General features: G+C 25.2%; 1 protein-coding gene across 1 annotated transcript in view; it reads left to right on the top strand.

The window, feature by feature from the left end:
* Nucleotides 1–24810, top strand: part of LOC101239857 (protein phosphatase 1 regulatory inhibitor subunit 16B) — a 51121-nt gene that overhangs the window by 10716 nt on the left and 15595 nt on the right. Inside the window, exons 4-8 of the mRNA XM_065820370.1 lie at nucleotides 3379–3628; nucleotides 5733–5857; nucleotides 14814–14939; nucleotides 19191–19266; nucleotides 21277–21379. Of these exons, the coding sequence (XP_065676442.1) occupies nucleotides 3379–3628; nucleotides 5733–5857; nucleotides 14814–14939; nucleotides 19191–19266; nucleotides 21277–21379 (680 nt within the window). The remainder of the gene's footprint in view (nucleotides 1–3378; nucleotides 3629–5732; nucleotides 5858–14813; nucleotides 14940–19190; nucleotides 19267–21276; nucleotides 21380–24810) is intronic.

Genomic DNA, 24810 nt, shown 5'->3' with positions numbered 1-24810 from the left:
TGTTGTAAAAAAGTTTTAAAAAAGAATCAAGAAATTTAAAAGTTTTAAAATACATCAAATCTAGATTTTCGAACACAAATTTAAATACAATTATGCAATTGGCATTTTCCAAATAAAAATACAAACAATTGTACTTTTTCCAAGACAAGACTAATAAAATGGTCTACTAAATAAAAGAATGAAAACCAGCCTTCTAAAATTTTACAGAAAATTTACAGAAAATTTCCATGGAAAACCCATGGAAAAACCATGGGTATTTGGAACACGTTTTTATGGAAAACCCATAAGTTAACCATGGATAACCCATGAGTTTTCCATGAAAACCCATGAGTTTTCCATGAAAACCCATGAGTTTTCCATGAAAACCCATGAGTTTTCCATGAAAACCCATGAGTTTTCCATGAAAACCCATGAGTTTTCCATGAAAACCCATGAGTTTTCCATGAAAACCCATGAGTTTTCCATGAAAACCCATGAGTTTTCCATGAAAACCCATGAGTTCTGTCTAGTTATTTATGTCTGTATGTTTAGTTTGAATCATATTAAATGTGATGCATTATAAAAAACATATAATTTATAGTCCTAATAAATACAGAAAAACAGAAAAATGCAGTAAATTCTGTTTACTCAAGTTAAAAATAATTGTAATTCTACAAGTTGAGACGGCATCTTTAAAAGCGCTTTTTTTTTTCATAGCTCATGTTGCATACATGGTAAACATGAGTTATAAAAAAAAAACCATGGTTCACCCATGGAAATTCCATGGGATTTCAATTTTCATGGAAATTCACCCATGAAAATTCCATGGAATTTCCGTTTTCCATGGGAAAACCATGGTTTACTCATGGAATTCCATGGGTTTTCTATGGAATACCCATGGAATATTTCCATAAGGGTATCCTTTAAACCTCTTACTATTTCCCAAAAAATACCTGATTAACCTAGTTGATAGAATTGCAAATACGTTTCAGTCAAATACAAATATTTAGGAAATTTTTTAATCGAATACAGTGGAAATACAAATATGCCAAATTAGCCTATTTTTAACATTTACATTTTTACATTTTATTTGAATCCCTATCACAATCATAAGATTCAAGTTTGAACAAATCATCAATCATAAGATTTAAATTTGAACAAATTCGCTCTAGAAATACTGCACTCAACCTGCTTCTCAGTTTCTTGTTTCTTGTTGAATTTGTATTTTGAAGCTAATGGTTGAGAGAGTTACAATCAGAAATAAACAAGCAGAATTAAAAACATTAAATAAATTTATCAAATCATCAAATGTAATTGGCGATAAACAAAAAATTATTTAAACTGTTAATATATATATAAATATATATATATATATATATATATATATATATATATATATATATATATATATATATATATATATATATATATATATATATATATATATATATATATATATATGCCAGTATAAGTCATTTTCCTGTCATACAATAAAATATATGTAGAAATTGTTATACAATATGTATTTGTTTTTATTTTAATATATGTTAATTAACTGTTGGCTTTAACAAAATCTTGGCACACAACTCATAAACTAATCGTTTCTAATCGAATTTCATTCCATGATTCTAAAAAATAAATGTTAATGAAAAAACTTTCGTTAAAAAGCAATATCAAAACTAAAAAAAATCATCTTTTCATTTATTATATAAATTTTCTAATTTTGCTACTGGCTTCATTATGGTTTATCCAGCAATGCATTTATATACAGTTATAAATGCATTAAGCACTTTTATATATATTTATCACTTTTATAGTATTGATAATGAAAAAAAATTATTGATTTGAAACTATAAATCAATAAACTAAATAATTAAATGAGCATTTTTAAGTAACTTGAATTAAATTTATTAAAAAGAATATTCTTTTATGATATAACAATAATATTTAATAATAAATTTGATTTAAATATAATAAAATAAATTTAAATTTATTAATATTTGATAATAAATTTAATTAGATATAAAAAAATAAATTTAAATTAAAAACCAAAAGTTGGATAAAAATTTTTTTAACTATCTGTTGTTTTTTTTTAACTAAAAAGATAAAAAATGAGGTGAAAATGTTTTTTACAATAATTACTGCTTAATGTTTTCTGCATGAACTATTTTAAAAGACTGTTTAAAAAATCTTATTGACAAAAGTTTTGGCATAAGGTAAATGACTTAAAATTGTCATTTCATATGTAAAATTCGAATGGAATAACGCTTCTTAACAAAACCTGTGATTGTGCAATAGATCAGTGAATATTGATTAATATATATTAAAATAAAAACAAATATATATTTTTTCAAAAAGTTTATACACAGCTGTATTTATTGAATTCTGCATTCATACATGCGCTGATTAACTATTTGTAGAACATGTGAGGGAGTGCCGCTATATCAACTAAGAGGTTGTTCACAAATTGTCACAAATGGGGGAGGGGGGGATTTGTTAGCGATTTTGTGTCAATTTGTTACAGGGGGAAGGTTGTTCAATTTTGCAACGCAACATTTTTTTTTTTTAGTTTTAAATCTTTAAAAACCTATTTTTTTGATTAAAAGACTGCCTAGCCAAACATAAAGCTTCAGTTAACGCACATACACTTGTTTTATATAATTTATTATATATTATATTATAATAAAAATTATTATATATTATATTTATATGAATATATAAATTATTATATATTATGATTTATTATATTTATATGATTCAAAACTATCATTTGGTTTTTTCTTGTTATATGATTCAAAAATCTTTATATAATAGTTATATATTATATTTATATGAATGTATAAATTATTACATATTAATTATATATTATATACTATAATATCAATTATTATATATATTATTTATATGGATATATAAATTATTATCTACTAATTATTATATATTATAGTATAAATTATCATATATTATATTTATATGAATATATAAATTTTTATATATTATAATATAAATTTATTACATATTATATATTATAATATAAATTTATTACATATTATATATTATAATATAAATTATTAATTTATAATGCCTGGCCAAACCTAAACCCTTAGTAGGTGTATGTGCACTCCATTGCGCCCATCCCTATTTAAGGCAGTCTATGTATGTACATTGCACATAGGGTTACAAATTTGCGCACGTACACTTGTTTTATATAATTTATTATATATTATATTATAATAAAAATTATTATATATTATATATATATATATATATATATATATATATATATATATATATATATATATATATATATATGCATTATGTATATGCTTCATATTTTTATATATTTTAGACCAAATATATTTATATATATATATATATATATTTCGATATTTGTTAAAGGCTGTCATTGAAGATTGTGTTGATGTTGTAGATGTTTTGGTTAAGAATGGTGCTGATCTTAATATTAAAGATGCTGATTTTTGGACTCCATTACATGCAGCAGTAGCATGTGGAAATTTTGAACTTTGTAAATATTTGTGTGAAAATGGTGCCAGTATGGTGGAAATAAATACTGATGGAAATATGCCAATTGATTTGGTGGAAGATAATGAAGACATTGAAATATATTTGGATGGAAAAATGGGAGCTTGTATGTACTCATTATATAATTTTTTTTTATTTTTTTTATTGTTATTGTTGTAGTTTTAAGGCAAAAACAAAGTTGTTTTTTAAATTGAAGGAATAAAAATCTAATGCAATACAATTATAATCAATAGTTATCTTGAATTGAATGGTCTGAAACTTGTATGATAGCAGTAGTTAAAGGAATGTCATAAAAGACAATATAAACAATGTAAAATAATTTTTAACAAATTGTATGTCTACATATGATGATACTACCTGTTCAATCCAAAACCTTGTTGTTTACTACTAATATTTCTAATATCACTTCCTCTATAAATTTCTTATTGTATTTAATCTTTTTTTAATTGAGTTTTTTTAATTGGTGTTTTTTCCAATAAGCCATTGGTAAGACTTACTCTGTTCATAAATAGAGTAAAATTATAAAAATTATCAAGTTTGAAGACTAGAATAGATTTTTAATGAAAAACAGTTGATTAAAGGATTTATCTTGATTTATCTATTTTTTTCATTCCATGTTTAAGAGCTGTAAACCAAACAATATATTTTCTGGTCCTTAACATCTAGGTCCAGATTTTGTTTTAAAAAAAAACATACTGATCTCTAAAGTATTAACTAATTTTTTTACAGAACAGACATTGCCTTCACAATGCCCAGTCTAAAAGATTAAATAACTGTGTAGGAAAATGGAAAGAAAAAGAAACTGAGAAAATACTTTTTGATTATGTTTTTGAGAGAGGCTCACTATATTTTTCAATTGACCTAGGGAGAGGTAATGCTTTTCTCTGCATTTAAAAATCTTAGGCCTAAAAATGTAGAAGAAAAACCTGCAGACCAGTGTAAGTGCAAACTGCATGAGAATTTTCGCTTATTACTTAGAGCATTATGCATCAGCTTTAATAGTTTATGGTGGTTAGATAACCTCTGTTGGTCACAGTTACTTAATTGGTTTTGTTGGCTTGGCAACTGTCTTTTATCTAAAAACAGAGTAAAAAAATCCCTCTAAAGTGTAAATCCAGTAGAGCAGGTCATATGGTATAAGTGGACCAAAGGCAGCTCTAGACATCTTCAATAATAATCAAAAAATGATTGCAAAGGAGAAGTAAATTAGGAATTACTATTTACTTTATCTAAATTTTGGGAACATGTTCATATAGAAAGAGTTCAAGCAGCTGAGTTTGAAAAAGACAAGCGGGTTTGTTTTTTCAGAAAAATGAATTCTTTATGTGGATTTTGCAATGACATATGTTTGCAAATATCAATAGGAGGTACAAAGTGCACTGTGGAGGAGAAACAATTGTTCAATTGTTTACAGCTGTTTTCAACAACAACAATTGCAAAACATATTTAATGAAAAGATAGTGTTTACTGCTTTAATGGATAATTATATGAAATACTTGAAAACTTTACTACTGATACTAATACTCTTTTCACTGATGACCAATCATCAGAATTTAAAAATTAGTTTATGATGAAATTACTCAATCAATTATCTTTGCAATATAATAAAACATTTGAAAGAAAATATTTTACAACTTCTCTTGGAAAGGGGGTTGTTAATGGTGTTGGAAAAAGAGTCAAGTCTCTTGTTTGAATGAAATGTATGAGCAAGAATGAGAAAGTGCGTGTATAAATGCCTATGGATTTTTTTCAATGTTTTGAAACCATTAATGACAGCTACTAATATTCTCTATATTAGCAATGATGAAATCATCAGTAAAATAGGCAACAAAAAACCTTGGTTAGAACTCAAAAAAAGTACCATAGTATGGAAAATTTATCAAGTCTATGCTTCCAACGAGTGCAATTAATCAGCTCTTTTACTAATATGTGCAATAAACATATTATTAAGAGAAATATTATTTTATATCAGGCACATCTCCTACTATAATAATTGCAATATATATCTTGCATATGGTAAACAATTTTCTATAGCCCCTTATATTGAAAATAGTTTGTACCAGATTCATGCATGCAACACAAGAATCGCCCTATTGCATTATGTGTGCCTTAATGTATGTATACATATGTACATATATGTATATAAAGTAATAAAAACTGAAGAAATCAGTTATTTCATAAGTTATTCAATAATATTTATCTTGATTTAGTATATACAGAAGAAGAACTTGAAGATATAAGAAATGTGGTTAGAGAAGATATGTTACGAGATTTGCATGATTGTGTTTTAAATAACCGTGATCTAAATATTGCTGGTGAACATGGTGAAACAGCGGTATTGTTTTTTTAATTTGAAATTGTAGCTACTTTAAAAAAAAGGTCTTCATATTTTTATTATCTCATTTTTACAAGCATGCTATTAAAATTTATTTTTTATTTATTTGCTGTGTACTTTTTTTGTCAATCACTGTACTTTTCTATTCTTTCACTGTCTATTTTTTTTTATTTGCTGTATACATTTTTATTTGTTAACTTTGTAAAAATTGTGTTTTTGTTTATTTACTGTATACTTTTTTTATTAATTTACTTTTTTTCTTCATTCGGTTTAGACTTATATACACAATAGAAATATTTGTACTTTTAAATTATGATTTTTAATTCTGCAAAGTATAATTTTTATTACCCTAGTTGTTATTCATGCTTGATATGTCCAACAGAAGTATTCTACTCAACCCTTAGTAGCATACAGCCTCAGTGACAGTTATTTTGAAGTTTAGTAACTTTTCATTCCAGTAAAGTTAAAAGTTAAAAGTTTGCAAAATTAATAAATGTTTGTAAATATTCATAAAGTTTAAATTTTAAATTTATTACCCAATTATTTAATAAATATTTAAAAAATGCAGACTTTAAATATTCATTTAATTAATTACGTGAATATTTAAAGTCTATATTTTTGTATTTTTTAGAAAAAAGGCTCAAGAAAAATAGGAAGTTTAACAAGTTTGATCATGAGTGAGGCTGGGAAGCTTGTTTTAGAAAGAAGAAAAAAAAAAATTTTAAACAAAACCCAAAAATCCAAAAATAAATATTAGAATAATAAATTGTACATTTCTCATTAAGAGGCAAAATAAGTTTTGTACAATAAGTGACAATTCATACAAGCCTTTTAAAAGAAAGACTTGTATAAATTGTCTTACTTAAATTTAAAAAGTATAAAGTAGGTTTAAATTTATATTTTAATAAACATGTAAAAGATCATGAAGAATTTTGTACAGATTAATACATTTTCATATGAGATTCCATAAGAAATCACAAGTGTCTATGGGTACTTACTTGTTGTACTCACTTCCAAATTTTTGTTACTTTTATGTACTAATAGCAATGGTTTGTTTTAAAAATTTATAATTATGCATTAAGGTTAGTTAAACACATTCAACAGCTTGTAAAAGAATCAATTTTTAAAATAATATGATAATTAACATTAACTTCATGAGCACAGAAAATAGAACAAAGATGAAAAATAATGAAGTTGTCAAATAATTATTACCCTGAATCAATATAATCAGTGTTTTAATTTAGTTTCATATGAGTTTAGAATATATAGTATATTTGTTTTATGTATAATTCAGTTTCATATGAGTTTAGAATATATATTATATATATAATATTTTTTTGCAGTAAATAAATCAGTTTTGTTGTCTAACAAAAATTATAGATTTTAAGTCCAGAATTTAAATCCATAAGTCACTGCAAGCCTTAGGCTGTTACAGATGTGAGATCAGATTTGGCTGCTTGTTCTTAGCAATTAAAAATAGAAGATTTTTAGTTAAGACAAAAGTATAAAGTTGAGTTGTCAGAAAATTGAGCTACTTTAGATTTCATGAAGATCATTATTGTAGATCATTATTGTGGCACCTTTAAAGTTACTTGAAATAAAGAAGAGGGTAAGCCTTCAACTATAATAGAGTGAAGACTAATCATTGGAAACTAACAACAGAGTGAAGACTAATCGTTGGATAGTTAGAGAGATCAAAGTGTTTTCTGGAGTTTTGAAAAATTGGAACCACTTATTTGGATTTTTTAAAAGTTTAGCATAAGTTGAAGAGAGTTCTAGAGAACACTATTTTAAGACTTTTAAATGATGGAAATCTATTCTGGAAATATGTAGAAATGTTTAATTCAGAATTAACTTTAGCATTAGAAGCCAGAGTGATTTCGATAATTAACAATGGGTTAATCTGTTTAACTGTCAGGAAGAGTATGGCCATTATATTCAAGAGTCAAATTAGAGTATTCTTTGCAAATAACTCTGCTTTATTCTGGGGAGAAGTAAAAAGATCAGACCAATAAATTAGAGATTAAATGTTAGACTTACTTTAGTTAATGACAGTGTTGACAATGACACCAAAAGTCTCTAGAACCTAACATCTGAGATAAGATACAAGATTTAGTAAACCGAGAATAACAGAGCTTAACATCAGACAGGACTTTTTTACATTGGCTTCTTGCAATAATAAAAAGACATTTGTTCTTAAGAGAGAGGTTCTTGTAAAAAAGATGAAAGAAATGATTAATGTTTAATAAAGCAACTGCTCAAGATGGTGAAAAATGTAGAATAGAATGAGGCTTGACTTTAAGAAAAGTAATATAAGCTTCCAACATGCTTTTTATGTATAAAACTTATGCATATAAACATATATGTTTGCTATTTATTTAGATGCTGACATAAAATATCCTTTCATTGTTGTATAAACTTTATTATTTATATGGTGTAATATTTGCCGAAAGAGGAGATGATCAGATGGATGTGCGGTATGATTCTAGCAAGATAAGAAAAGGAGGCATAATCTTAGACAGATTAGAAAAAATGTTGTATCGAACAACGTTTGTTAGAAAAGATTTAAGTAATTTAGGTATCAGCATGTAGAAAGGTAGCAGCTTCAGTAGAAAATTGTAGTGGTAGAAATAAGAAAACTTGAAGAGAGTGCCTTACATATTTTTTATGAATGAGTTTTAGTTAAGAAAAAAAATGCTCTAGATTGTTTATATTACAGAAACAGCATAAAAAAGGAAGGCTTAAGCCTGATGATGATGATGATTATGATGATAATGATAATTATGATGATGATGATAATGAGCATCATGATCATGATCATCATTATTAGGCTTTATCCTTCCTCTTTTATGCTGTTGATAATGATGATAATAATAGTAAAGATAATGATCATCATCATCATCATTATCATTATGATGATAATAATGATGATTATGATGATCACATTGATCATAATGATGTTTATATATTCATATGTATACAAAATATTACATGAATTTTGAATTTAAAAAATGTACTTAGGGATGTATAAATGTTATGCAGCCCCGTCTCAAACCCAGCCCCGGCTATATTTTATCAAACCTGGCCCTGGCTTTGGTCAAATATCAACCCCGGTTACTTACTACTGTGCAGCATGTAGTCTCAATTTGTTAAATCACATACAGCTAATGTCAAGAGGTCTTTATAGTCTGAAATATCTGATATTTTAAAAAGTTTAGCATTCTTGTGATACTCACAAACACATAGTATGTGTTTGTGAGTATGATACTGAATGGAGTTTTGAAGTACCTCCAATAGGATTATACCATTTTGGTTTAAGTTCACAAAGCATTGATAATCTAATCTTGACGTCAAAAGATGTTTTAATAAACTCAAATAAAGTTTTATTAAATAATAGATCTTTTTTATTAAATAATAGAAGCTTTTTTAAAAATTTTGTGTTTTACCATCAACTTGGATTGAGACATACTGTTTTATTTACATTGTAAGTGCACAAAGGGGTATAAAATAAAAAATAGTTTTAAGATTTTCAAATGAGCATGTCACCTAGTAACGAGCTTTTATATTTTGAAAAAAATGACAATAATTTTAAGGTACATCCTTTTAAAAAACTCATGCACCAAATGAATTATAGTTCCTATGGGATTGTCCATAAACTAAACGCTAAATTTATTTTAAAAACAGAAGTAGGAGATCTTAAGCTCTTTTATGCGACAATTTTCATTAAACTTAACACGCTATTTTGATTTATGATTTAACTTAATGCTCTGTGAGGGAAAACTTTTTTGTTTTGTTTATTAGTGAAATTTAGCATTGCGTAATTTAGTCTAAAATAATAGATTGTATAAGGCATTACAAGTTCAGTTATTACACAACCATTCAACATGTCAAACAAAAATTCTACTGCAACCAAAATATTAAAAAAAAAAATGTAGAATTTGAGAATTATGTAAGATTAAATCTCAAGAACAATCATTAGGAACAATATGTTAAATGCCAACAAAGTGGCAAATAATTAACCAATACACCAGCTTGTCATCAGACTGTAAAAATGTGAAAGGATGAATAAAGAAAATTTCAGATGAATGTTAGAACTACAGGTTGATTTTAATTTTCCAACAACAGACAAAAGACCAGTGCCAAGAATAATAGAATTGATTAAAAAGAGACAAATAGAAATTAAAAAGCCAGGTGCTTATAGTTTATTAGATATAACGAAAGAGGATGGACTTTGGTTTCATTCTTAAGATAGAAATCTTTATTTAAAGCAATTAGAGACATCTGGTAGAGTGGGATATACTACAATTAAACCTGATGATCCTAAAAAAATATATCCTTCAAAGAAAATTCATCCTTCAAAGAAAATTAAAATTGGAAATATTCCATCAATGCCATCAACTTCAATTCTGAATGAATAGAAAGAGGAATACAAAAGTAGTAATAAGTCAGTAAGTGACAGTGACGGTGATTATGAACCTTCAATAAATATTATTAAACAAAAAAATTAAACAGTGGACAGTCGAGGCTGTTAAATTGGTTTGTCAAGCAAAGCTAAGTACACGAAAAGCTGCCATAGTGTTTCAACAACTTCAGATTGCTGGTTTGATCTTCCTGCACCAACTCAACCACCAATCTATATGGCAGTCATCAGAGAAAGTAAAAAGTTAGAAAATATATCGAGAACTGAAGGTCAAGAACTGGTGTTTGCATTTTGATGGGAAAAAGATAGCTATAGTGGAAATCAAGTAGTCGTGATAAAGAACAATAAAAAAGAGGTTAGGGTAAAGCCAATGGTATTGAAGAATGGGAAGTCAGAGACAATTTTTGAAGGACTTTGAGACCTTTTGAATGAAGATGATTTATGGGGATCTATAAAAATGATCGTGACAGATACTACAAATGTTAGCACTGGGAAAACGAGTGGCGAGATAAAGAGATTAATGATACATTTTAAAAGTGTTGGCTTTCAGAAATTTCTCTATTTTGGTTGTCAACACCATATATTAGATTGATTATAAAAGTTATTTCTGGATGACTTTTTTGAAGGTAATAGCAATTCACCTGAACTGTCATATTATTTTGTTGAAGCAATACGTAGTAAATATGAATATTTAACATTAAACTTTGACAATAGTGGTATACAATTGAAGGAGAATGAACTGAAATGGAGAGAAGAAATGCAGTTTTTGAAGCATCTGATTAAGGTAGAGAAATACTTTTGGAATGAAAAGAAATTTCCTTAGAATAATTTTAAAAGTTTACCAAATATTAGCCAATCTAGATGGAACTCCCGGGCAATTTATTTACTACTTGCTTACATACTAATTCCTTGAGACAGACAACAACTTGAGATGGCAGTTGAGTTTGTTGCTGGAAAATGAGCAGATATCTGGTTTTCAAACCAAATGTTTAACCCTAAAAAATTGTAAAGAATTAAAGAATAAAGAATTGGAGGAAGCCATTAAAGATCATCCAAAAGCTATCGATACATTCACAAAGTTTTGGTGTGATATTCCTTCGCCTATAAATATGCAAAGATCCAATATTTGTGCTGAACGAGCAGTAAAAGTTTCAGAAGATATCAAAAGTCTTTGCAAATCTGAAGAAACTTTGTATTTGAAATATTTTATAACAAATTATGATTAAAGCAATTGCAAACCTTTTTAGTTAACATAGTTTTATCAATTTTTTTAAACATTTTGAGGTTTTGTTATTTTTATCGATATAGCTTTATTTATGTGATATATATCTTTTTACTCATTCGAACATAAATTATTATTTCAAGACAAAGTGGAAAACATTTTACTTCAAATTACCCGTAAACAATTTTTAAGTGTATTTGTTATGCGATTAACAGCTTTTGGCTCGGGTTTCAAGTGGGTCAGTGTGTGAATTTTTGTCTAGAAACATTATAATGAAACTAAATTCCCTTAATTATTGACAAAAGCTCATCAGAATATGACATGCTTATTGAGTTTGTAAAAATTTTATACCCCTGGTGCACAATTTCTTTATCTTTTTCTGTTAATTCCTCAAAACATTTAGTTTTCTTGGTTTTGGTAAATTATGTCATGATAATCTTTATTTAATGCTTTTCCAATACAACATTGAGTTAGATGCACTTGCCATTTATTTTTAATTACTATCTAAAAAATATATACAAGTTTTGAAATGTAAAGGTTTCGATGAGTTTCGGTACAAAAAATAAATAAGAAATGATAAATCTATTATATAAAATATAAGTAATATATAAATATAATAAAAATATAGTATTAAAAATATTATATAAAATATAGTAAATATAAATATAATAAAAAGAACACTCAATAACTTACTTGTCTTTTATGTCACAGCTTTTAAATGTGTATTTCATAAGACCCAGAAACACTGTGTAAGGAGAAATGTTAGATTTTTTTATGGGCAAAAATGTGTGTTAAAGAGTAAATGGTGGAGAAGGAGGGGGGGGGGGAAGGAGGCTAGGGCAATTTAAAAGCTGAGTTTAATTTAGGTTTAATTAAAGACTTGCTTCTACCACTGTTTATGAAATACTTTTACATATATATTTTGAATTACAATATATAATACAAAGTAAAGTACACCAATTTCTCAATTTTTATTGTTTTGAACACATTTTGTGCAAAATTCAAAGCTGATTTTGTAACTTTCCCATGAGTACCCAATATTTTTTTTCTGAAATCACTGAAATAAAGTATATTAAATCAGTAGAAAAAAAAAATCTTATCAAAATTAGTGTTGGTCCTAGGTTACTGGTGGTTTGAAGTGAAGGTACAATTTCTTAAATTTTAGCTGGAGCCATTTTTAGGAGTCCATAACTTTTTACTGAATTGTATCTTATCAGTAACTTTATAAAAATTTGGAAGCCTACCACTTATAGAAGCTTAATGATTTTGTCTTTTCACTTCTTAAATTGCAGATTTTAACCCATCAAAAATCAACTTTTTATATTTGCAAACGATTCTTTAGCTTTTTTAGGTAGCCATTATGGATAAAATATGACATTCAAGAATTTAATGTCAAAGTTCTATTAAAGTCTAGAGTTGTATACAATAAAAAAAAACTAGAAGGTTTTCTAAAATTTTGTTTTTAAAATATAGAGCTTCAAATTATGAGCAAAACATGTTTTCACTACTAAAGTTTTTATTTTTGGAAAAATCAGAAATTTCAATTGACCATATCTCATGAACCACAAAAGATTTTATGCTGAAATTTTCAGGATTGCTTTTCTCATTGAAATAAACCAACCTACTAAGCTTTCTTAAAATCTGATATAGGCCATGTTGAAATCCTAAAATTTTGATCCATTTGGCATGGAATGACTCTATAATGATTATGACACTATTATGAGTTACCTAAATCAGAAATTTATTTTGTGTACTTGTGTGCATACACCTCTTCAATCTGCAGATTTTTTAATTCTCATTTTCACTTTCTCATAAAATAACTTAAGTGCTATTTTTTAGTTTTACTTTTAACTACAAAAGAATCAAAGGGCAACAATTCAGTCGTAAGGTAGAGTATAGTTAATTTTTTTTTTGTGACTCTCTATATATAGAATCTTTACAGTACAAAGTTTCATAGTTTATTTCAACCGTTTACACTATTTTTCACAAAGTGAATGTAATTTATCATATTTTTTAAAAAATGTGATTACTTTATAGGCTGCTGTAAGTGTTTTATTAAATTTAATGCATAATTTTTATTTTTACCACAAGTGGTTACACTAAAGTAACAAAAAATTTCCATTTTTAATGACCAGTAAAAATTTTCCTGCCAGTAAAAACAGAACTGTAGGAATGTTATGGTCTATCAAAAATAAAAAATGAATCTTATCTAAGCTCCAAATACTCAATTTTTGCTAAATTTGGTCAATTTTAGTTTAATTATAAATTTTTTTGCATTGTATTTTTTACATAGTATCTGGGTGGTCAAAATTTGAAGCAATTTGAGGTGATACAGGGTGGCCATGCCTCCTAATAAATCCTAAAATAACCTAGTATTTGCAAAACCTCCTAGAAATATACTTGATATCCTAAAATTTACTTGAATTTCAAAAGTACTCCTAAAATCTCCTAATTTAAACTTGTTTTTTGAAGTTTTCAAACATTTAACTTAAACTTTCAAACTTTTTATTAAAATTTTCGAATAATTTTTAAATTTCAGAAAGAAAAAAATTATTTTAATTCTCCTAAATAATCCATATTTTTTATTTGTTTTTCTAAGTTTCCCCTTAAAATCTCCTAAAAAATCTTTCAAAATCATCTAAAATCTTTTAAATTCTTCTAATTTTTTTAATCAAAAGAAGTGTGGCCACCCTGTAATACCAATTTGTTCATTATGTAACCCAACAATTTTGTGTTTGTAGAGTTTTAGGTGAATATAGGACAAATTTCTAAAGACAAAATTTATATATATATATATATATATATATATATATATATATATATATATATATATATATATATATACATATATATATATATATATATATATATATATATATATATATATATATATATATATATATATATATATATATATATATATATATATATATATATATATATATATATATATATATATATATATATATATATATATATATATATATATATATATATATATATATATATATATATATATATATATATATATATATATATATATATATAAATTTTGTCTTTAGAAATTTGAGAAAAATTTTTGAGTCAAAAAAGCGTCTTTGAGTCAAGAAAGAATATCTTAAAAAATTTAATGAAAATTTAGGCCTTAACTTTAATATATCTTTTTTCAAGATTTTAGTGCAATTTTTAGTTGCTTCACCTCATAAGCAAGCGGATTTTTATGTATTTTATACTCCCTTATTTTTAAACAACAATTTATTAATAAAAAAGCAGTTACATTTTTGTATAATTTTATTTGTATATTTTCTTTTTAGATGCACATAGCTGCAGCAAATGGATATGAAGATGTTGTTGAATATTTACTTGATCATGGTGCTAAAATAGATCTTATTGATAATGATGGATGGCAACCAATACACGCTGCAGCATGTTGGGGACAGGTTTTATAAATCTTTGTTCTGAAATTTTTAATAGATTTTTAAATATTGACTTGAATTGTTTTAGAAGTTTGTTTAATAAACTTATGTTAAATATGCTAAATTTTGTATTAAAGGCATACCAAATATTGAAATAGAGGCATTCTAAAATTTAGCAATAAAAGCATTCAAAAATTTAGCAAAAAACTGCATTCCAAAATTATGTGGTAAAATTGTTGAAAAGATATCTGTATATTTCTGTTTAAATCTATATAAAAATTGATAAAAACTTTTTTTGAACAGTTTTTCTTTTGCTTATTGATTAGCACCATATTTGTTTATTTGCATCATTCATAGTTATTATTTTTACCATCATCATCATAATCATCACAGGGGCTATTCTAGGAAAATAGAGCAATGGTACCCAACCCCCTCCCTTCCCCATGCTGGCAAAATTTGGCGTAAATATTGCCAAATTTAGGCGTTTTTTTCGCAAAAAAAAAACATTTGCTGTTTAAAAAAAAAAAAAGGTTTATTATAACCTTGTTTGAATATTTTTTAAATTCACTTCTTGCATAGTTTGTTTCAAGGTTTTTAATTATACTTTAGTTGTATGGTTTGGTTTTTAATTATTTTAAACACTTTTAAAACTCATTATGAAAATTGCTATAAATAAAATTGATTTAAACTAGTTTTTAATTTTAAGTAGTTTTTAATGTTTTTATTCTTCTTTTTTTTTTTGTTCACTTTTTTTAAGAAATTTGTTCATAAACAAAGAACAAAAAAATAAAACATTAATTTCTAAAATTTATTAAAAATTTACTAAAAATTATTTTTGTTTTAACTTTTTATTTTAAATTTTTAATTTATTTTGTTTTAAATTTTTATTAAAAGTTTTCAATTTAGATTTTAAATGAGTTTTTCTTGTGTGTTATTTGGCTTTATAATAATCTAAACCACAAACACAAAAAATGTAATGCATAATGCTACATTAAAAAAAAAGTTAAATAAGGTAAGATGAAAAAAAAAGTTTTGTTATACAAGGTTGGATGAACAAAAAACAATTTTTATTACATAAGGTAAGATAAAGAATACTGATTTGAAAAATACTTAAAAAAAAAAGAGGTTAATTTATAATTTAAGCAAAATATATAAAAAAGGGTTGTTGTTTGTTGTTGTTGTTGTATAATTTTAATTAAAAGCTTGTTTTTAATATTGAGTTTTAAATGAGTTTTTCTTGTGTGTTATTTGGCTTTATAATAATCTAAATCGCAATATATTACACAAGCACAAAATGTGTCATGCTCTAAGCATTACATTTAAAATTTTGGTGCAAAATTTACTAAAAGTTTGATCACTTGAAAGGTAATTTGATTGTCTACCTAATTTTTATTTCAGCAGATCAATGTTGGTTGCAACCTTTGAATAATTACTTTAAGTGTAGTGTGTGTGTGTGTAATTTTGTGTCAGTGTATATTTTTGTATTGCTAATCAAAGCACATCTCATACTACCCTTACCATTTCTCTAAAAATGTTATGAGCTATACTAAAGTTGAATTAAATTAGGGATTTATAATATTCAGCTATTACAGTGACGTTGAATGCAATATTGACATGATGTAGAGTGTAGGCCATGCAATATTGACATGATGTAGAGTGCAGGTCATGCAATAGTTTTATTAAAAAAGCAGTGAAAGCTTGGTTTTAAACATTTTAAATGCAAGTTTACTATTGGTTATACCCAACTAGAGCATGCAAAAAAACTTTTTTTTTCAAATCAGTTGGTTTCTTGTGGCATAACACACCAACTATTACTTTCAATATTATTCCTTGATCATTCAAGTTCATTTTGTTTAGTGTGGAAGTTGAATAATAAGCTTCAAAATATTTATATTCAAAATTGTTGTTAAATAAATCGTAATCACTGACATTTATGTCTACAGTTTATTGTATATAAATTTCAGTTTACGGTTTATGCTGTATTACGGCTGCTCCATGAGTAGCACTAGTGACACTGGTAGCTCCATCAATAGCACTAGTTCTTTAAATTGAGTAGGTTAAAACATTAGAAAAACAAGTTACACAAGACATTATGGATTTCTTATTACTTTTTATAATTAAAAAAATTACCTACAGGCTTGATTATAGTTTATCATTTCATCATGTATAGTTATAAGTACATTAGGCACTTTTGTATATTAGCAATTTTGTAACGAAATGAAAAAATGATAATTATTGATTTGAAACTATAAATAAATAAACAAATAGTTAAATGTAATACAAATATTTTAAAGTAACTTGAATTAAATTTATTTTTTTAAAATTTCTTTTTTTTTAACATAGTTTGGAAATTTTAGCAATAAAAAAATAAGGAAAACTGAGTGTTTTAATATTTTTAAAAGAATTTAAATTAAATTTAATAAAATAATTTTTTTTTTATTATTATTTGGTAATAAGTTTAATTTAAATATAATAAAACAAATTCAAAAAATAATTTTTTTTTAACTGAAAATAGAAAAAAATTTATTTAAATATTTTTTAATTTTTATTAATTATTAATAAATTAAATAAATGTTTTTTACAACAATTAATTACTGCTTGTAGGTTTGTTTTCCGCATAAACTATTTAAATAATAACCTAATTGAAGAAAGTTTTAGTGTAATGTAAACACAAAGGTGAAATCACCATTATGTACGCAAAATTCTAATGATGTAAAGCTTCTTAACAAGAGATGCTGGGTGCAAATGTTTTTGTAGATTTTCTTGTATAAGTTCTTGTGCATATAGTTTTACAAACTATTTGCTTTTTTTTAGTTCTATTTTTAAAATATTAAGCTAAAAAAACTTTTTTCTAAAGCATATATAACAAAGTTTGAGGTGCAAGATAAGATAAGCTACCAAGTCTATATTTCTAGATTCGGAAAAATAAGCGTTTTAAGCAAGAAAGGTTGAAAAATTTGAAATTGATTTTGTCTTTTCTAACAGTTAAATTATTATTTTTTATTATTATTGTTAAAAAAAAGTAAAAAAAAAATTTAACTTTACTTATAAAGTTTATAAATAATTGAAATTTATAAGGAAATGACGTTTATTACTGTTTATTTAATAAACAGTATTAAACGTCATTTCTGATTCCAGTAGCGTTGAAAATTTTTATTTTTTTACAAATATTTTATGAGAAATATCTTATGTGCTCTAAAAACCTAATTTTGTATTGAAATTAGTCACTAATCATTTTATCATTTGATAGCTTTTGCTTAAAACTTTATTTGAGTTGGTTACATACAGGTTAGCAAGCTTTGAATTGTATTACAATTATTATCTAATGTTTTTGTTGTAATTATTGGTCAGAACAGCAAGAATTATGTAAAAAATGGTGTGTTTGTAGACTTTGTCCTTTTTCTGTTGAAAACATTTTTTATCTAATGTTATTTTTTTTATGCCAGACTTATGCCAGACTTGAATTAACAATGCAATGCATTGTAATATTTTACTTGTTTGACCTATGTTGCTCCTTTTTCTTCATCCTATTAGGGTTTGTTATCTTATATAATGTTGATGTCAGTAATGTTACTAATCAAAGACAGTAGACTCGGTACCTTTTCATATTCATATATCATATATCTGTAGAAATTTTCTTGAGTTTATGTTAAAAATCTTGAAAAAATGCTTGTAATTGGTTTGCAATTGATAACGAACATACAAAATGTATGAACAATTCAAAGTATTCATTAACTTAATCACCGTAGACTTGATACCTTTTCATATTGACACTATTTAAAAGTAAAACTCTACTTTTTGCTAATAATCTTGAAAAATATTTATTGTAAAAGGTTTTCATTTTATTTCTAACATACTAATATAAGAAAAAATTTAAAATAAACACTAACTTTATTAATATGTGATAGTTATACAATTTTAAAGTATGTCATACTTTCAAAATGTTTTTTCTCAATAATTTTTTATTTCTAAAGCGCTTCCATTCAAAATTCTGTAGAATTGCTGATAAAGATCCTATCAAGAGCTAAAAAAAAAGCTGATTTTTGTTTATTTTGATTATTTTGTAGCTTATTACTAACTCTGTGCAGTCAATAACTCCATTTCATAGACTTGGTACCTGATCTTATCCATATATATATATATATATATATATATATATATATATATATATATATATATATATATATATATATATATATATACACATATATATATATATTGCGTTCCACTAATTGATTTGATACAGAAATCGTTTTAATTCTTTTGTTTTATCAGGAAAAAATCATAGAGCTTCTTGTTAATCATGGCGCTGACTTGGATGCAAAAACTAAAGATGGTGAAACACCAATAGGTTGCATTTTTTGTATTTTTTGTTTTATCATTATTGTAAACACACACACACAGGCACACACACTATGAATCAAATTTTTAAATTTATGCCAAAATTATATTGAATGATCAAAAATGTTGAATGTTTTTGATTGGTGAAATAAATATAGTTCTGAGACCACAATATCTTTAGTTTGAAATAACAACATAAGTTTAGATTTCCTGTTATTTAAACAGACAGTTTAAATAATAAGTAATATGCAAATTCATGATTGGTGGAGAAAACATCTTCTTACATATAAAAAAGTTAAAATAAAAGCTACAAAAAGAAAATATTATTTATGGTAGAATGAAAAAAAGAAAATATTATTTATGGTAGGATGAAAAAAAGAAAATATTATTTATGGTAGGATGAAAAAAAGAAAATATTATTTATGGTAGGATGAAAAAAAGAAAATATTATTTATGGTAGGATGAAAAAAAGAAATCATTATTTATGGTAGGATGAAAAAAAGAAAATATTATTTATGGTAGGATGAAAAAAAGTCATATATTGTATATGGAAAGTTGAAAAAAAAAGTTAAATAAGGTAAGATGAAAAAAAAAGTTTTGTTATACAAGGTTGGATGAACAAAAAACAATTTTTATTACATAAGGTAAGATAAAGAATACTGATTTGAAAAATACTTAAAAAAATAAAGAGGTTAATTTATAATTTAAGCAAAATATATAAAAAAGGGTTGTTGTTTGTTGTTGTTGTTGTATAATTTTAATTAAAAGCTTGTTTTTAATATTGAGTTTTAAATGAGTTTTTCTTGTGTGTTATTTGGCTTTATAATAATCTAAATCGCAATATATTACACAAGCACAAAATGTGTCATGCTCTAAGCATTACATTTAAAATTTTGGTGCAAAATTTACTAAAAGTTCGATCACCTGAAAGATGATTTGATTGTCTGCTTAACAATTTTTATTTCAGCAAATCAATATTGGCTGGCAACCTTTGAGTAATTACTTCGAGCACAATGTGTGTGTGTGTTTGTTTGTAATTTTGTGTCAGTGTATATTTATGTATTGCTATTCAAAGCATATCTCATACTACCTTCACCAATTTTCTGAAAATGTTATAAGCTATACTAAAGTTGGGATTTAAAATAAATGGATAACCTTACTTGTCAATTTCAACAAAAACAAGTATATATGAGTGCAGAGACATTTAAAATGGTGCAGGCATTTTTATAAAGAATTTTATAAACAAATTTAAAATTAAAGAAAGACAAAAGTAAAGGTTTAAAAAAAGTTTTTAAGAAAAATAAAAACTTTAATTTTGTTATTATTTTTCCTATTTTCTATTTTAATAATTGTTTTATGTCATTGTTAGTTGTTATGTTTTATCAGTTTTTAACTGTTTGTAACTGTCTAACTTTGTATATATAGCTATTGTGTTTATAAAAACAAGTAACTTCTTATTTTTATTAATATTATTGCTACCATTATTTTAGTAGTAATGTTTTTAGTTATTAATACTGTGATTATTGTGTTTATTAATATCAATATTTTTATTGTTATTATACCATTTTTGTTATTATTGTTAATGTTATTAATGTTATTATTATTGTTAGCGTTAAGATTTTAGAGTTGTTATTATTTATTATTAATGCTATTATTTTTAAGTGTTTATGCATCATTAGTAATTATACTATTTGTAAACATCCTTAAATTGTATGATCAAATAATTCAGAATATATATGTATATATATATATATATATATATATATATATATATATATATATATATATATATATATATATATATATATATATATATATATATATATATATATATATATATATATATATATATATATATATATATATTGATATATTAATATGATGAAACAAAATTAATCATCTATTTATTTATTAACATAAATACATTTCATAATATGTGTAGTATTAATTAGAATGATAATGATAACTTGAGGATTTGAATCATGACCATTTTATAAATTAAAATTAATTAATTTTACAGATTTAACAGAAGATGAAGAGTTGCAGGGCATGATTGAAGACTTAAAAGAATCAGGTCAAATAGTTCGAGAATTAAAAAGAAGTCAAAGTAATAGCTCACGAACGTTAGTTATTTTTAGCATTTTTTTACTACTTTCATTTACAACTCTAAACTATTAAAAAAATATATTTTTTTAAATTTTAATTTTAAATTTTATTTATTAAGAACATAGTTTATACAAAATAGTTTAAAAATCTTTTCTTTAAAAACTAAAGAATATGAGAACTTGGTAAAAAGATTTCTGTTTTTTTTTTTATTTGTTACTTTTCTTTTGTTGAATTACTAAAGTTATTTCTAAGAATAAAAGAAAGTTGAGATTTATAGTAAAGAGCATTTATTGGTTTTTAATTGATTGCCTGAGAAATGTTTTACTTTTTTTGTTCTAGTGATCATTTGTTCCAAGACAATGAAAATGATCCTAGTTTTCATAGTCTAGTGATGATTTATCAAAAATGACACTGTGAACCACAATAACCGCCAGGTTTGAAGTCTCCCCACATCCAATTTTTTTTTCTTATTAAGAAGTAACATAGTATATAAGTTAAGTAAAGGTATTAAGAACCTCCATAGGAATGGCTAGAATAAAACTTTTACACATCTAAACTTTAGATAAAAGGGGAGGGGCGGTACAGCGTTAACCTTATTGAAGTTCATATATTTCACATTATTTCATGAAGAAACCTAATTTTTACTCTGTACTTGTGTACTCCCATAATATAAAGGCATTAAAAATATATTCAAAGAAATGTTTTCAAAGTAAGTATTAATATATTCCCTTAAATTAGCATAAGACATCTTGAATTGGAAAACAACAGATTCAATATCACCAACTTTTTCTCCAAAGGTGGCTTGCTTCATTGATTGAAACTTTCTTAAACATTCAATTACTGGTAGTAAATCAAGCTTTTCTTGATCAGCAATATCACGAGAAAGAACATCTAACTTATCTAAAAGTCTGTTGGCATTGTTGCCATCAAATCCAATGCCATGGTAACCTCTGAAAAATATGTAATTTGAGTTTAACCACTTTTCGAAGCCAGGCCATAGTTTTGATAATAGTTTTCCAAAAGTTGTAACTATTCCGATTAATGTATGCAACTCAGGTACTGAAACTAAATTTTCAATAGTTGTGTCTGGATCCTCTTCAAGATATAATAATCTTGGATTAATAACATTTTTATAGTCAGCCATCTTTGATTTTGGTTTTCCAGCTTCTTTATATTTACTGTAATGATAATCGAGGGAACCAAGAGTTCGTTTTTCTCCACCATCCAAAAGACTCTCTCCTTCACACCACAAACAACTATATTTTCCAGCATGGCTTGTAATGCCAAACATTGAGTTTGCACACTTTAAATCAAATGCAACAGAATACTTAATATTTTGAAGATTAAGAGTATCAACTAATTTTCTAAGATTTCCATTGTGTTCAGACACTCCTTCTACAATAGCAACAATAAAACAACGCTTAACTCCAGAGTCATCAAGGTCAGGTTGGTTGCTAGTTTTATCATGCGGATTAAAAACATTCATAGTGACCTTTAAAAAACTTTGACCAGAATCCACAGCAACTCTTACAATTGTAGAAAGAGGGTCAATATTCCTTTCAGTGATTATATCATGTATAAATTCATCAATATCTTTAATATAAACCATTGATTTATTTACTATATCACCAGCTTCAACAAATTCTTCTTCTTTACATGAAAAATATTCATTCATTTCTGCTTTTAAAGCCTCTAATTTTTTAACAATATTTCCTTCAATGCTACTTTGAAAGCCAAGACTTTTTCTAAATATAGAACACATTTTTTTGGTTTTACACTGAGATAGTTCTAAACATTTTATAAGCTCAATGATTGTTCCAAAAGATACTTGACTAAAATTAGCACGGTTACATTTATTGTCAGTAGTTCCGGCAACAATAGTTAATGGTTTCCCATAAGTAGCAATTGTGAATTTTTCACCTCTAAAAATATTTTCCTTTTCCATTTTTGTTTTTAAAATACTTGAAGCGACACGTTCTGCACTTGCTGATCCCAATGCATATGCTGCATTAACTAAATTTTTCACAGCTTGAACATCACTACAAAGATGAATAATGCCTGACTTAACAACTCCATAACATTTTAGGCACATCCTTTCATTTTTATCTTCATTTAACTCAGAAGTAATAATGTTAATATCTTTTGATATTTCTGAAACATCTGAAGTTCTTCTGATATCTTGACGGTTTATCTAATCAAAAAAAAAATCTAAAGCTATATAAATTAGTAATATAAAAAATATAACACAATAAAAATAAACACATCGATGACATATTAGTTCCTAAAACAAGCTGTTTAAATGTTTTGTTTTTTTTCAAGTTTATTAAAGTTCATTGAGACACAGCTCTTTCTTTTTTTTAAATTAATAAAAAATAAAACAACTTTATTTATTTAAACACTAAGTCTTAAATATAGTTTTTTATTAATTTTATCAACTAACCTGAGAAATTTGCTTTAGCCACTTATCATGGTATTTTGTATCGTTTTTTTCCAAACAATAAAGGTTTTTATAACAATTGCTACAAATAACTTTAGGATGGTTTGCTAAATTTTGATCATAGCTATCCCAAATAAAGGTTTTTATTTTTTCTTCAATAGCTTTAGATATTTTATGAAGCTTTGCTGACTTTTTACCAAAGATTTTAAAACAAACAGCACATAGATTGTTGACCGCCATTTAATAAAACTTGTCGTTGTGTACCAGAGTATGTCTAAAATCAAACTACGCCGATATTTGATTAGCAAATTATAGCCTTTTTTTCTGAAAATGGCGGATGTTTTTTAACTAAAAGTTATAATTTTTATTCTTTGATTTTCATACATTTTTCCATTCCTCTAGAGGTTTTTACTAACCAAATATTTATTTTCATATATACAACTAAATATTTTTAAAAAAAAATCTGATGTGGGGAGACTTCAAACCTGGCGGTCACTGTGGTTCATTGTGATGACTATGGCTTTAATTTTGAATTTGCATGATTTTTTCAGTGTATGATGTCCGAACAAGAGCTTTAGACTTATTTTTAGTTATTTTTTTTTTTGTATTAGGTTTTAAATGTGTAAGAATTTTTTTTTTTTAATTTCATTTCACCTCGGTCAAAAATTTAATTTTTTTTTTGGTTTAAATTTTCATTGTAGTAATTATTCTGCATGACGAAACTTTGTAAATAAAAAAATAACTTCATACTTTAAAATGAACGAACTCGTATTCCTTTTTTATTTGTATTTTATTTTTTTAAATAATAAAAAATAAACATTTTTATATTATATCAAAATAATTTATACTGAACACTTAATCAAGTATCATTTTATGTAATACTACTATAATAACTGCCAAAGATACAAAAAACAAAGTTTTATGAAACTTAAAAATATTTTATTAAAGATACTTTTCATTTGATTCATTATCCAAAGTTTCATCGAAAAGCAATTTTAAATCTAAAGACTC

This window comes from Hydra vulgaris, chromosome 15, assembly GCF_038396675.1.
Source record: "Hydra vulgaris chromosome 15, alternate assembly HydraT2T_AEP".
Lineage (NCBI taxonomy): Eukaryota > Metazoa > Cnidaria > Hydrozoa > Anthoathecata > Hydridae > Hydra > Hydra vulgaris.
Note: the sequence above shows the minus strand (reverse complement) of the source record. Positions and strands in the feature narration are given on the sequence as shown.